Raw genomic sequence first — 16,530 nt, 5'->3', positions numbered from 1 at the left:
TCACGAGAAATGAACAAATAGAGGGTTCAGAGGCTTTTCGAGGCAATGCAAATTGTGCCAAGGACCCGCGCAACGTTACAACTCACGTCGGCACTCCTATGAATGTTTCGGGAGAAAATATAACTAGGGCCCCGAGAAGTCCAATAATGTCGCAAAAATAGCCAAAATGAAGGTTATAATACACGCTTCCGGACTTTCCCAGGGCCTGAACTTCGAACGCCACGAGAGACCTCCTAGGGACATGGGAGATCATTGCAAAAAAGTCATGTGGCTTGGAACGAATATGTGGATGTCTTTACGTTAATTTCGAGGCAGTTTTAGGTTTCACGAGAAATGAACAAATGAGATGTTTAGAGGCTTTTCGAGATGATTTAAATTGATTCGATCCCGAGATTACAAACATATATACTAATATATTAACCACTAAACCAAGTGATACTTGATGTTATTATTTTAACGTTAAATATTAATAAATAATGATATAATTACTCGGAATAAAAAATTAGTGTAGAGTTATTTAGAGCATGGCCCTAATAAGTTAGGGTCAAGTGATGAAATGACATTATACAGGGCCACCATTCATTCCAAAACAATTTTATCCAAATCTTCGTTTAGGAATGTCCTCAAAGTTTGATTTATTTTTCTTTTTATTCGCATACATCAACTAATAGGACAATACATTGAATGGAACTAAGATAGCTCAATCGTCTAGCTTTGATTAGTCACTTATCAAAGTTTGTCCATGTATTTAAAAGAAAATTATTTATTAGCCAAAATATGGAATTAAATAATATAAAAATATTGTAATTAGAAAGAATGATGGATCGTTGTCTTCACGTGAAATAATAGGAGAAATGGTCGAGAAATCCGTTTGACTATTAAAGTGACATTGAGGGTTGGAAATAAATCGAGCTTGGAATTCTAATGTAATTGCACGGGAAATTTCAGCCGGAGCCGAAAGAGGGATGTTATCCTTAGTGATAAAGTCTTTAATTTGATTGCGATTCCGGCGGATAGAAGCATGGGCATGGAAGAAACTCGTGTTAGCATCCCTTTAGAGAGGTACAAAGTTTTACTTTTCTGTTTCCAATATTCTCGATCAAAAGCTAATAATTTTTCTTTTTTAAGAAGTAAAAGGTCTTGTTTCACTTTAAGTTGTTCATCCATTTGGTTATGAAGAAGACTAGCTTGAATAAGAGCCAATTTATCATCTACCATACGAAGCTGACGAAACACGTTACCAAATTGGGTCTTGTTCCAACATTTAGTTTTTTCTTTGAGGAGCTTACATTTTTTGGTAAGGCAATACATAAAAGAGCCAGAAAAACGAGTACACCAGGTTTTTTTAACTAACACATCATAGTCTTTACGGGAGCACCACATTTTCTCAAAACGAAATGGAGGAGCCTTATGAGTCTGAGAAGTAAAATTAAGAGAAATGATGCAATGATCTAAGGAAGAAAAGGGGTGGTGAGAAGTTTTAGCCTGTGGGAAAAGTGCTAACCAACTTGGGCTAGCAACTACCCGATCCAATCTCTCTAGGATATTATTAGCACCAGCTTTTTTCTTCCTCCATGTAAACCGAGCACCCGAAAAAGGAAGATCCACACAGCCAACTTGAGAGTAAAACTGGTTTAATACTTTTAATCTAGATTGACAAAAAGACGCCCCCCCAAGCTTATCTAAAGGGGAACCAATTTCATTAAAATCTCCGATAATCACAAATGGTAAAGAAAGACTTGCCACATAAGTTTCTAATTCAGTCCAAAACTCAGGTTTAAAATCCTTTTTAGCAGGCGCATAAATAAACACAGCAATGAAAGTAGTCTGGGAGTTAGATAACGAAATTGTAACAGCAATAAAACGAGAAGACTTAAAAATGACAGATAAAGAAAAGGGATTAATATTACAAGACTTCCAAAAAAGCCAAAGCCCACCTGAGAAACCTATGGTGGGGATGAAATCGAAATTATGAAAACCTGCTTGGTGCGCAATGCTTACAGAGGGAGGGGATTGGGATTAACTTCACAAACTACCATAATCTTTATATTACAACTCTTACAAAAGTCCTTCACCTCAGAGATGGCATTTTTTCTACTAGCACCTCTAATATTCCAAAAAGCAATCGACATATTTAAACGATTTAAATCATGATTACTTGACAAAAAAGGAGGCTACCCAGATTAATTTCTCTTCCTCTTCAGAGCAGAGGTTGCATCATCACTCTCCATGTCATCAACTCTCCTCCGGACCGAACCAGATTGGGAAGAGAGAATGACTGGGAGAGAGGGATCCATCCCCAGTTGCTCAATATGCTTAACAATGGAGCTATCAGAATGAAGAGAGTGAAATGAACCAGCAGTAAGGGGACTAAGCTCACCAAGACTTCCTGAGCCAGCAGGGTCAACCAAAAAGATAGTATCATCATCCTTACCAGTAGCGACAGTCCCAGGCATGGCTCAGTAAGGTAATGGTGAGCCTGAAGCTGGGCTTCACTCAGCAGCTCAGAGGGGCAGTTGACTCGCAGAGGAGTAGGGGAGCAAATGGGGGAAAGACTCTCCCCAGCATATTCAGTCTCAAGCCCAGGAGGTTGCGGGCGGTGGAGAGGGACTAGAGGGGCCAGAATAGTTGCCTCATCATCAGAGGAATCATCTGAAATTACTGGGTTCACAAAAATCAGCTTGCCTTTACCTTTTCCTTGAATAGGAGGAGGGGGGAGAGAGTTTCCTGCATTAGCATGAACAGCTTGCACAGAATCTTTAATAACAATACCAGTAGTCTTAGGAGTAGGGAGAATACCAACAACAGACTTAGAATTAGGCAGAGAAGAAGGGACGTGGTGCTTCTAAAATGTTTAGACTGCACATGAACCACTTTAGCTTGCTCAGCAGTGGACTCATGAATTGCTTGCCCAGAGGCTTTAGCCATAGATAAAAATAAGTCTTTTTGTTTAGGGTTTTTAAGCAACTGCACCATTATTTCTTTCTTGGGAAGACCAACAAAGGACAAATATCAATTTCATGGGAAGATTCCCCACAAAAGGAACAACCAGAAGAAAAATCTTCATACCAAATGACATACCCATGCACGAGATCACCAACCCTGCATACTTCAGCAAATTCCAAAAGAGGGCCTTGAATATTCACACGCACACATGCACGCGCAAACCGAATCTTATTCTTCAACAGAGAGCTTTGATCAAGCCTGATCAGAGCCCCAATGTCATTAGCAGATAATAAGTTAGCAATAGAATCATAATTAAGCAACTCAGTTGGGAGACGGGGAATGCGCACCCACAGGTCAACCCATTTTATCTCCTCAAGATAAGGATCAAAAAAGGGTTTCCAAGGCTGTAATATGAGCAAATCACCCTGAACATGCGATGGGCGCTCGTTCCAGACAAGAGACACATCAGAGGGATTAGAAAACTTCAAGAGCAGCCAATTATTGCCCATCTCAAGGTAATCAACTTCACCTTGGATGAACTTCCAATCAGATTTTGTACGGGCTCTAATAGTACGCACATCAAGAGGGGCCGAAAGCATTTTAGCAAACAAGCATGATTTTGAGAGGTGTTCTATATCAAGTTTGACTTGGGGGAGATCATCTAACACCACAAGTTCAGGAAAGGAAGGAGGGGGGGAGGATCAGAGGCAAGAGACTGCCTACCAGAAGGGTTTTCAGAGGGGGGAGTTATAGATTTTTCAGAAAATAAGTGATCAGCAGGAGCAGAATTAGGGCTAGAAGTAACAACATCTTTAAAGGATGGGGGAGAAGCCATAATAAATGAGAACGAATTCTGAAAGAATTTAAAGCTGGACAGAGAGCATATTAAGGAAGAAGAAAATCTGAGAATAGAATGAATGAATAAAATTCTTACCAGATCATACCTTTTATAGAACTGATGATATACCTGACTTGAATAACCGGCCTGGGATTGGGCAACAGCTTGCATCATGAGTGAATCCATCACAATTAATGCAAGCAAAATCGAAGAGAGACTACCGAACTTCCTCTGCAACAGTAGGTTTGCAGAAGTAAACCCTAGAAACACCAAAAGTAGCCCAATAACAGCAGAGGAAACTCTACTGCAGCACACCAAACCAGAAAAAAGAAAAGACCACTCACAAGCATTAAATGCAAAGCTCCTCAGAACCCTAATTTCCCCGACGAATTTAAAGATAAAATCGAGGAAAAGAAAACCTCTAATCCAATTAAACGACTTTTGAGAGATAACTTGAGATGAATTAAACACACTAACACTCCAAATAGGATCATAATTACACCTCGAGACTCGAGATGATGATGAATTAGCCCAGAAGCTATAAAATTGATTTGGGGCAAAATAGCTAGGGCGACTAATGAGAAGATTTAGAGTTGCAAAGAGAAGCAACCAAAATACTAGACGTTTGCACTTCCAGAGAAAAAATGCAGACAAGATAATGATGAGAAAATTGAGGAAGAAGAGGAGATCGGAAGCATGACTTGGGGAAAAATTAAATTGGGGCTTTTTTCTAGGGTTCAAGGGCTGAGGAGCACTTTCTCTCTCTAACATCTTTTTCACTTACATGAAAATTTTATATTAGTTGTATAATAAACTTATTAATTCTTCTTCATTTTAAAAGAAGTGAAGCATTTCTCTTCTTCATATAAAAGCTTTTTTAGAAGAGTATTTACCTATACAAATATTAAAAGGCGTGCGTGACAATGTATATACACCACGTGGCACATCTGTTACCCTAGTAGAACCCGTGACTTCTTGCTATTATAGCATGACACAATTACCATCTCAACTAACTTTTAATCATGCTTGAAATATGCACATTATTATATCTGTATAGTTTAAATGTTGAGTTTTGCTTAATATATTTTAATGAGAATGAAATGAAATGCATATCAAGTCCGAAAATAATACCAACCCGGGATAACGCTTGGGCCAAATTACTAGTTTCACATATTTCAAAACAGATAAAATATTATAATATTAACAATTTTTTATGAGAAGAAAAGAAAAAAGTAAAAAATTTCGCTGATTAATAGGAACTCTCTCATTTAATTTCCTTGCGAAATTCAACGGGCGTGGCAATTGACTAATATATCAAATCTCAATTTTGTGTTCCACAAATGTCGTATGACCGTGTATCTATTGAGTCTATGTCTCTATGACGACTTAAGTCCAACTACAACATCTGGTAAGAGGGGCTTAGGCCTTAGCCAATAGCCTCCATGAGATCAACACTCTCAAGTGTGAATGTTCCTACTTGCTAATTTGCTATTGACTGTTTTGAAGTTGAAAGGACAATTACCATTTTATTAATTATATCAGTTTTGTTCTTAATTACAATTAAATTTTGTCTACTCTAATATGTTTCCTCCCTTGAAAAGACTTCATATTTAATAATTAACGATAATAATTTACTATTCGTACACAATTATTGTCCTTTTCTCCAACCCGAAAAGGAGAAATTAGGAAATCATTAACAAACTGCAAATAGAAGGTATAATAGCTATTATTATCCAACTTTCCAATTGTAAATCTCAAACAACACTCATAATTCCAATATGGAGTATTGTACTTAGTAGTTGCCTTTTTCTAATACTATACTTGGTAGTTGCCTTTTTAAAAATACTTACTAGTAGTTGCCTTTTTCTCCTAATTAGATTCTTTTGGTGCAATTAACTTCCTTTTGTCACAAATCATAACTAAATTAAAGTTGAGCCTTGAGAGAAGACTAACATAATTTTTTGTGTACCTCTAGAAGCACACAGTCGAAGAAGCGCATCATACAAATTGACAGTCAATGATGTGAAATATGAGATAACATAAAAACAAAATACATTTTATACGTGAAAAAACCCTCATTTAACCAAGTTGAGAGAGTACATAAACCAACATCTTTTCAAGACCGCACAACAAGCTTTTAAAGATCACATAGCAATTTAGAGATGAACATAGCCCGCCTCGTGGCTCGTGTGGGTTGAGCCCGTGGAAAGCCAGATACACCCCACCTCGGACCGTATAAAATTGATAGGTGGATTGTGGGCCGATTTTTTGAACCCAACCTACGAAAGCCCACTACTAAAACTGTCCATCCCGGTCCACGAAACCGGTCTAGTCCGGCCCATGAACCGGACATGTCCATCCCAAGTAATTATATATTCAACCAAATTGTATATATTTTTATCATATTGTATATATTTTAATCAAATTGCATATATAATATTTCCATTAAATTCAAAAATGATTAAATTATTCATTAATATTAATAATTTTATATATATATATAATTTTAAAAGTTTAATGTAACAATAATGAATAATTTCAATGATTTTGAAAAAAAATTATCATGTCGGACCATTAGTCCAGCTCTCCAGGCCCACAAACTGACAACACCGTTTACCGAACCGTGAAAATTAGTTACAAACCGGTGTAGACCAACATTTTTCAGCCCATGGACCAACCCACTCAAACTGTAAATTTCATGATCTAGTCTTGGACCGCGAAATCTCAGCCCGGCCCGCTAGGGCGCACGGACGGGCCCGTCGAGCCCACACCAGTGGCCCTCTGATAACATTGATGGGAACACTTTAGTCTCTTTTTGATGGCATCAATTAGGCTCCGTTTGGTAGGGCGTAAAACGTTTTCCCGGAAAACTGTTTTCCTCTATTTTCAGTTTTACATTGTTTGGTTGGCAAAAGAGTGTAAAACCATTTTCCTTTGGGGTAAAATTACTCTCCCAAGGATGGAAAACCATTTTCCTTTCAAAATGAAGGGAAAACTATTTTCCTTCTCTCTCTTGTACACTCCTCTCACTACCTCCTTACTTTCCCTTTCATTTTCCTTTCATTTCATCATTTTTTTTACATCGAACCAAACAACGGAAAACTAATTTTGGAATTGTGTTTTCCATTGTAAATTGTTTTCCATGAAAATCATTTTACACTGAAAATATTTTACGCCCTACCAAACGGAGCCTTAGTCACGTTTGCTCTCTACCTAACTTAGACCATATATGTCACATGAGACATAAGCGTCTTAGAAACGCTCATTTGCTTCTTAAGCCCAACCTAGAACCCGTTAACTGGTCGCCAAGATTAACATCAACAGCATTATAGTCTTTTCTCTCCAGATTACCAACAGTCTCTAGTAATATAAGAAGATGAAGTTCATAGAGGAGAAACTATCTTCATTGTATTTCATAGAGAGAATAGAAAAGAATACAGAAGAGAAAGAATAGAAAAATGAAGCTCAATTGTTTCTTCTCTAACAGCTGGTATTTATAGTAACCAAAGCTGTAACTAACTGTAACTAACTTTACAATTAGTAAGCTGACTAGGATTATTACATCAACTTTTTTATATATAACTTATACTCCCCCTTCAAGCTGGACTTGGGAGACAAGACCAAGCTTGGAACATATAGAAAAATGTTGTGGAGAAGGTAAAGCCTTGGTAAGAATATCTGCAAGCTGCTGAGTGCTTGAAACATGAGAAGTAGTGAGAAAGCCTGCAGCAACTTGTTCTCTTACATAGTGCATGTCTCTCTTGAGATGTTTTGTTTTCTCGTGAAACATTGGATTGTGAGCTAAGTGTTCTGCTGAAGTGTTGTCACAATACAAAGAGATAGGAAGAGATACTGGAACATGTAAGTCTTCTAGCAAACCATGAACCCACACAAGTTCACTTGCTGCACTGGACATGCTTCTATATTCTGCTTCTGTAGAAGATTTACTCACTGTGGATTGTTTCTTGGTCTTCCAAGACACCAAGTTAGACCCAATAAACACTGCATATGCACTAAGTGATCTAGAACTGAACTGACAGCCTCCCCAATCAGCATCACTATATGCATGAATATTAAGATCAGACACTGTGTGGTAATATAAGCCAAAATCCAGTGTACCTTTAAGATATTTGATGACATGTAGAGCAGCTCTTAAGTGAGGAGCACGTGGACTATGCATAAACTGGCTCAAGTGTTGGACAGCATAAGATAAATCAGGTCTAGTCAGGCCAAGATAAAGTAATCTTCCTACTAGACGTCTGTACACATCAGGCTCAGCTAGAAGATCTCCTGAGTCAGTGGATAACTTCAAACCAGAAGAGGAGGAGCATTTACAGGAGTACAATCTTCCATTCCAGTGTCTGCAAGTATGTCCTTAATATATTTCTTTTGAGAAAGAAATGTACCAGCAGTAGATCTGTTAATCTCAATGCCAAGAAAGTAATTTAGCTCACCTAAATCTTTAATGGTGAAAGCTAAATCAAGAGCCTTTTTAACCACATGAATCTGATCAAGAGAAGTGCCTGTGACCAACATATCATCCACATAGACTAACACTATCAAGAATTCCCCATCTTTTGTTCTAGTAAAGAGTGAATAATCTTGTGTAGATTGCTGAAAACCAAGGGACATCAAGAATTTTGTTAATTCCTTATTCCATTGCCTGGAAGCCTGCCTTAAGCCATATAATGACTTCTTTAACTTACATACTTCTCCATGTTTAGCCTTAGAGTAACCAGCAGGTGGTAGCATATATACCTCTTCATCAATAAATCCATGTAAAAACGCATTGTTTACATCAAGTTGACACATATGCCATTGATGTATAGTGGCCAAGGCAATCACAACTCTTACTGTGGCCATCTTAGCAACAGGAGAGAAAGTCTGAGTGAAATCCTGTCCTTCAACCTGTTGATAACCAATAGCTACCAACCTAGCCTTATATCTCTCCACTGTGCCATCAGGATGTAGCTTAGTTTTGTACACCCACTTAGATCCTATGGCTTTCTTCCCTTCAGGTAGTTTGGTTAGCTCCCATGTTTCATTCTGCTCTAGAGCTTGTAGTTCTTTATTCATTGCCTGAATCCAATTAGGATCCTTCTTGGCTTGATTATAATATTTTGGTTCAACAATTGCACATGAATTGACAGCAAATGATTGAGATTCAGAATCAGAAAGAGATTGAATATTAGTTTTGTGAGGCACATAAGTATTCACAAAACAGAGAATTTTGTAGAAGGTATAATTGTCCTTTGACTGTGTCTTACAACTGGAACATTAAGAGAAGAAATATGAGTGGTAGAAGAATTAGTAGAAGAAGAATCTTCACTGGTAGGGGAATCAGAATGTGTGGGAGATGAATGAGAATTATTATGAGAGTGAACAGTAGGAGAAGAAGTATTAGGAGTAACAGAAGTAGAAGTAGAAGGAGAAATAGAAGGAGAATATGGAGTGAATGTGTGTAAAGATGAGCTATCTTGTCCAAAAGGAATAAGATCAGGCTTATAAGTCTGTTGTACAGAAGCATCAAGATGAAATGGGAATGATTGTTCAAAGAAAATCACATCTCTAGAGATTAAAGTAGAATGAGTATCAAGATCATATAGTTTATATGCTTTTTGTCCATAAGGATAGCCTATGAAAATACACTTTCTGGCTTTAGAATCAAACTTATCCTTGTGAACCATTCTGTTATATGCAAAACATAAGCAACCAAAACTTCTGAACCCATCATATTTAGGAAGTGTGCCAAACATGATTTCAAAAGGTGTTTTCCAAGATAACAGTTTAACAGGTAATTTGTTGATGAGGTAGGTTGCTGTCAAAATACACTCTCCCCAGAACTTCTTGGGTAGTTTAGCCTGAAATCTTAAAGCTCTAGACACCTCCAGTAAGTGTCTATGTTTCCTCTCAACACGACCATTCTGTTGAGGAACATAAGGAGCACTTTTCTGCATTATAATACCTCTGTCAAGAAACATATTTATACATTCTGTTTTCACAATTTCAGTACCATTGTCTGATCTCACCATCTTCACACACTTGTTAAACTGTGTATCCACCATATTCAAGAACCCAGCAATTGTTTTAGCCACTTGAAACTTATTATGCAATAAATAAGTCCATGTAACCCTACTGTGATCATCTAACACAGTCAAGAAATAACTTGCACCATTCAAAGCTTTAATTCTATAGGGCCCCCACAAATCAATGTGTATTAAATCAAAGCAATTAAGAGCTCTACTTGTACTAATAGGAAAAGGTAATTTGTGATGCTTGGAATTGAGACAAATAGAACAATTATATTCAGTCAAAGTACCACAATTACACTCAGGTATGTACTTCATTTTAGACAAGGAGACATGTCCTAATCTGTTGTGCCATAACTCCAACTTATCTACACCAACTGCCTTACTACTATGACCACCAACAGCAGTTTTATTTGGCAACTTATTTGTATTAACATCAACTGTGTGACAAGCTGAGTTCATACTACCTGTACTGGAACCAGTAGCAGTAGGATTCCCATGACTGAAGTAGTAATACAAGCCACCTTGCTTCTTACCAATGCCAAGCACCTGAAGACTATATTGGTCCTGAAAACAGCATGAATCCTTGGTAAACTGAACCAAGATACCAGTCTTATCTACCAATCTACCAACAGATAATAAGTTGTGTCTGAAACCATTCACTAACAACACATCATGAATGACCATATTTGCACCCAGTTCAACACTACCAATCATTTGTACACATTTGAATGTACCATCAGGCAATCCCACTCTAATTTCTTTATCTAACTTTCTTTTATTAAAAAGAAATTTTTCATCACAAACCATATGGTCACATGCACCAGAATCTACTATCCAGACACAAGTAAAAGTATGTGTGAGGGTATTACCTGCAAAGCTAGCAAATGAGTTATTGCTAGCAGAAGGCTGTTTTCCTTTCATAGCACGCATCACTTCTTGACATATAGAGTTCATCATCTCCTGATTAAGTTGTCCTCCATGACATTCAGAATTATCAGTATTTACAGTGTGATCAAAATCAAGTGGTGAATCAAGCATGCCACTATCTGAAGAAATGTTGACATTAGCTGCAAACTTCTTGCCACCATAGCTGTTACCAGTAGCCAAACCATGACCATTACTAGCTGACTTGGATGTTTTTATAGCACTGTACCACTCTGGATATCCTATCAGCTTAAAACATTGGTCTATGGTATGACCTTTGTTTTTACAATGATCACATTTCTTGTCTTGTTTTTCCTTTTTCCAATCTCTCTTCACCTGAGACTTCTGTATACCACCATTATAACCTCCTGATGAAAATCTCTGAGCAGCCATTGCACTACTCTCAGTGATATCCATAACTCCAGAAATTTCTCTTTGTTTCTCAATTTGCTGAGCAATTGAGAATGCCTTATTGATAGTAGGTAAAGGTTCCATGGAAAGAATGTTAGTAATAGTACTATCAAATCCACTATTCATACCTAACAAGAATTGCATCAATCTATCTTCAGCCTCAAGATCTGTTAATTTCTTGAAAAACTGACAAGTACATTTGTGTAATGCACCACATTCACACACAGGAAATGACCTCAAAGCCTGAAGTTCATCCCACAATTTCTTGATTTTGCCATAATAAGCAACAATCGTCATGTTTTCTTGTCTTAATCCATCAATTTCCTTCCTCAATTGATAGACAAGAGGTCCATTTGACTGACCAAATCTTTCATCTAACTCTCTCCATAAATCAGCAGAAGTTGAAATATAGGCAAAATCATCAGCTATATTTGGATTGATTGAACTCAAGATCCAACTCATGACCATATAGTCAGCCCTAGTCCACCTAGTATAATCTTTGTGTGTAATAACAGGCATAGGTAGTAAACCAGTTATGAAACCTTCTTTATTTTTAGCTATAAGTGCTCTCCTTACATTTCTACTCCATCGAGTAAAATTAACTCCATTAAAAGGAACTGAAACTAAAGATTGTGTAGGATTATCTGAATTTGCAATAAAGAGAGGATCCAGATTACCTCCAATCATCATATTCACCATATTACCTTCATTCACCGTGCTTTCATTAGACGCATTAGGAATTCTAATATCGTCAGATTCTGCCATTGATACAGCTTCAAGAATCACCAAAATGTTGAATAAACTCAACAATTTAAAGAAATTTCTAGATTCAAGATCAAGAAATTACAATCAAGTAACTTCTGTTCATCAATTACAGTTGATTAAATCAGAAACAACTGTAATTATTCTATGAAACCACAATCTCAACGCGAGATTTCAGCTCTGATACCATATAAGAAGATGAAGTTCATAGAGGAGAAACTATCTTCATTGTATTTCATAGAGAGAATAGAAAAGAATACAGAAGAGAAAGAATAGAAAAATGAAGCTCAATTGTTTCTTCTCTAACAGCTGGTATTTATAGTAACCAAAGCTGTAACTAACTGTAACTAACTTTACAATTAGTAAGCTGACTAGGATTATTACATCAACTTTTTTTATATATAACTTATAAGTAAGTAGTATTTGTAAACGCTGTGGTTTCTAGTTTTTCCAGCTTGTGATGGTACAAAGCCAAGACCAACAAGAACCTTTTGTATATAATACTTCCTCCGTTTCTTAATAAGTGCAACATAGAGAAAGTGGGGGAATACCAAGAAAAATAGAGAGAGAAAGTTAGGACCACACTAAAGTAGAGTAATTCAAGTGATGATCATGAAACAAAAAAATTATGGTCCTCTCTTGCTTTTTGGTGGCATATTTGTAATAATATTGAACTTTTTTTACCATTTTGAGCTTGGTTGCACTTATTGTGACTATTCCAAATAAGAGAAATGTTGCACTTATTAAGAAATGGAGGTAGTATACAATTAGAGTCCTAACCATTATCCAAAGATTAAATATGCTAAACTCTTGTGAAGATCTAGTTTATTTATTAGATAATAGAAAATTTGGCTATGAATACCAATTACTAAAAAAACTAAATTGGCAATGAATTCAATCTTTCATAATATACTATAGTGTTTGTTTCTTTTTTTTTGTATGGTCTCCAATATATACTTTTGACCTTCAATATCTTCAATTGGGTATTAATAAAGTATATAAAAAGTTAATATTATAAAAATACACATCCAACGAACCTAATAAGATTCAATATAAAAATTGATAAAAGGTACTCCCTCCGTCCCAAAATATAGTTCCCATTTCCATTTTGGGTGTCCCAAAATATAGTTTCCATTTTCATATTTAGTTCCACATTTTTCCGTAATTTGTCTAGAAAAACCGTGTCCCATCATTTATTTGCTTCTTGAATTTTGATTTTTCCTCAGTTTATTCAACCAAAATGTTACAATTAATGCTCTTTGACCAATTATCTCCATTCTCTCTCCTAAAATCATCTTTTCCCATACAACTTTTATTTAAATAAACAAAAAATCTTTACTATCCCAACTTGCATAAATTACCGTGAAAAAAGGGAAATGGGAACTATATTTTGGAATGGAGGGAGTAATATTGTACTACTGTATGAAACATTATTTTCCTTATATGAAAATACACATAGTATGAAGTCTATGAACAGCCATGGGATTCTTCAGCAACGTGCCATTAAGGCATTAATCACAACTGTGAACTAATCTATTGATAATTACTACTTTACATGGGTAATTCCAAAGATAAGGAAGCCCAAAATTGAAGTAATGCACGAGCTTGGACTTCCTGCTTTTGGTGGTCCACACACACACATGATTCTATTTCTATATTGCAACTTGAACAAAGGACCTGCGTACGTTATGCTATACTGCCCTCCCCCAAGACCAAAAAAAAATACGAGCAAATTTAACTTAGTTTTTCGAGTTGTGATATACACATAACGGTTATGTAAACATACTTCCTCTCGCCTTTGCATCCTTTTATATTTTCTATTCTGTTAGGACTTTAGTAATAGTACTTTCTCTCTGAATTGAGCAACTTGGTATTATTTCTAATTTACTACTTCCTTCGTTTCACAATAATTTTCTACTTCATCCGTTTCACAATAACTTGGTATTATTTATTACTTGTGAATCTAAATATAAGGTTCTTTCTATTTTAGCGGAATATAAATATAGCATTATTATTAATTGTGGCTCTTTTTATGGAGGTAAATGAACCAACTATGATAATATCTTAATTGGAAATTAGGATATTACAACTATAGTTACTTGTAATATAGTACATATAGATCAAGCTATTTAGCTATGATAAATTGTACATGAATTTCTAACTTTTGAATCATATGTGTATTTGAAGTTAGTTCTAGTAGTACATAAATTATACTAGATTCTTATTTCAATTGATATTATAATCACTTGACTTACCGGAAGCGTACTTTTTTTTCCAAAAACTTATTCCTCTCTATATATAAATTAATATATTCCTTTCTATCAAACAATAAATAAATTTGTCCTATCAATTTAAAGTAAATTAAATTAGATGTTCATAGTAATACATTACTACTTGTATATAAGGATAACATCATATCCCCTAAGAAGAGAAAAAATCATATATATATTTTTTAGGTACATAATCATATACTTCTTAGTTGTATCATCGTTGGTATAAATATGGCAAAATGACTTATATTTCCTCTAATTTGAAATAAGTTTAACACTTCTCTTTATGACTACATGAGAGTTTTTTAAGAAAAATGTTTTACTTATTTCAAAACGAAGGAAGTATGTAAGATACTGTTTCGCAAAAATATCCCATACAACCTCCGATTTTTATTAATTTACCCGTATTTTTTTTTGAAACATCCCTTATTAGTTTACCCATTTCTTTTGTTTCTATTTTTAGAATGAGACTACTAACTTTCCATCACACATACATTCAGCTTTAACATAAAATAATAGTTTCCACTTTCCTTCTATGTCACGCAAAATTATTTCTCCTAAAACTTTGAAAAAAAAAACAGATAAAATTAATAAAGATCGAAAGGAGTATTATTGTTATATAGAAACGGACAAGGTCAACGGAGATAGTGAGTCCTGTCCTATGAGATGAGCTAATTTCTGATGACATATGCTTGTTACATCACCTAAATTTGAGCCCTTCCAATGAAAAAGTGCCAAATGGCATATATTAGTACAAATGAAGATAGATTTGTATAAGTATTAGTGTGAACGTGAAGATTTTCTATTCAAGTGACATCGAGTTTTAGATTTGGATCTTGGAATAATTCTCTCCTGAAGTTCACACTTGATAGTTGATAATGTGGAAGAATCTTCCTACTATTATTATTAACCACCCCAAATAAGTAATAACACCCCAAAAGTCTCCTTCTATTAGAAGGGTTCACATGTTCAAGGAAGACTTGGTCTTAATCCCCAATCTTAGAGTAATTTTATAAGTTTAATTAAGTAAACTAGTAGATTATTTTAGACTTAGGCTGCTAGTATCTTTCAGTTGAGAGTGGTTGGACAAGTAAGACAACTAGTAATTCATAATGTAAGTAGATAAAATTATTTAAGATACAAAAAATTAGCACATGCTGGTCAACAAGCATTTTTAATCCATTATCTTAATTAGGAGTACAAAAATAAGAACTTCAATTATTATAACTTAAATCCAAATATCAATGATGTTATGCTTACAAAAAAAAAAAAAAAAAAAGAGCTTAAGTTGCAATCTTTCTTTTATTTATGTTGAAGAAAGGAAGGTCTTATAAAGGAAAGACATAAAATAAAGAAATACACTTCAAACAGACACAAATTAACCAAAAAACACAAAACTACTTAGGGAGGGATGAGACGTGGCAAAGACACCCCTCTACAATCCTCCTCAACTATTCTAATTAGATCTAAATGGAAATTCCTCCGGGATAACAACCCTGTGAGGTTGAGCTACCCCATAGCCAGTCAACGGCCCGATTTCCTTCATGATAGACGTGTATCACTCTAATAACATCATCTAGAAAGTTTGCAAATAGGTATAGTGCAACGTATACTAAGCAATTATTTCATCAAGGCACATGGTTTATTTCTTTATACAATAAGAGGTGATTCGACTACTAAAAAAGAGAGAAAAAATGACAAATATATCTTTTGCTTTTACTTTGTAAGTACTGTCTATTTAAAATCCTGCACACAAACTAAAATGTCTCTATTAATTTGGTTGAGAGCTGAAATATTGAAATTTTATTGAATACCATGCACATAGAATGACATATTTTTATGGTTTGAAGGTTTTGTTTGGAGTATGCATTGCCACTATGTCTTAGCTTCTTCATAAATATTAGGTTTAAAAATATATAAAACCCATGTCAAGAGTTGAAAAATCTTGCAAAATTCATGTTTAATTAGTTAAGAGGTTGACTTTGATAATTTTGTTTCGCCATTTGTGTGTTATTTTTTATTAATTTTTGAACCAAAGATAAATCGGATGGAGTTGACTTATTTTCATACTTAAAATAGGATCTTTAAATATATATGGTTATATGTACTTTCTCAGTTTTTTAGTACTTGTATTATGTGAACTGGAAGAAACGTTTAAGGAAGAGATTAGAGAAGTTAAATAGGCAAATTAATTAAACTAACTTTATACTTACTAACGCAAACCATTCTCTTCGGTTTTGCAATTTTTATTTATTAAATTTGACTGTTTATTTTCTTAAGTTATGTGCCCAATTAACAAAATGCAAGTGTGACTATTAAGTAGTAGAGGAAGTATAAAATTATCGAT

At 35.2% G+C, this 16,530-nt stretch overlaps 1 protein-coding gene across 1 annotated transcript; it reads right to left on the bottom strand.

The window, feature by feature from the left end:
* Positions 1–2,975: 2,975 nt before the first annotated feature.
* LOC130592097 (uncharacterized) lies at positions 2,976–3,545 on the bottom strand. The gene has a single exon (XM_057396256.1). The coding sequence runs from the start codon at positions 3,543–3,545 to the stop codon at positions 2,976–2,978; it is 570 nt and encodes a 189-aa protein (XP_057252239.1).
* Between the last annotated feature and the right edge of the window lie 12,985 nt (positions 3,546–16,530).

The sequence above is a fragment of the Beta vulgaris genome, chromosome 7 (assembly GCF_026745355.1).
Source record: "Beta vulgaris subsp. vulgaris cultivar EL10 chromosome 7, EL10.2, whole genome shotgun sequence".
Lineage (NCBI taxonomy): Eukaryota > Viridiplantae > Streptophyta > Magnoliopsida > Caryophyllales > Amaranthaceae > Beta > Beta vulgaris.
This window is presented reverse-complemented; position numbering and strand designations above follow the sequence as displayed.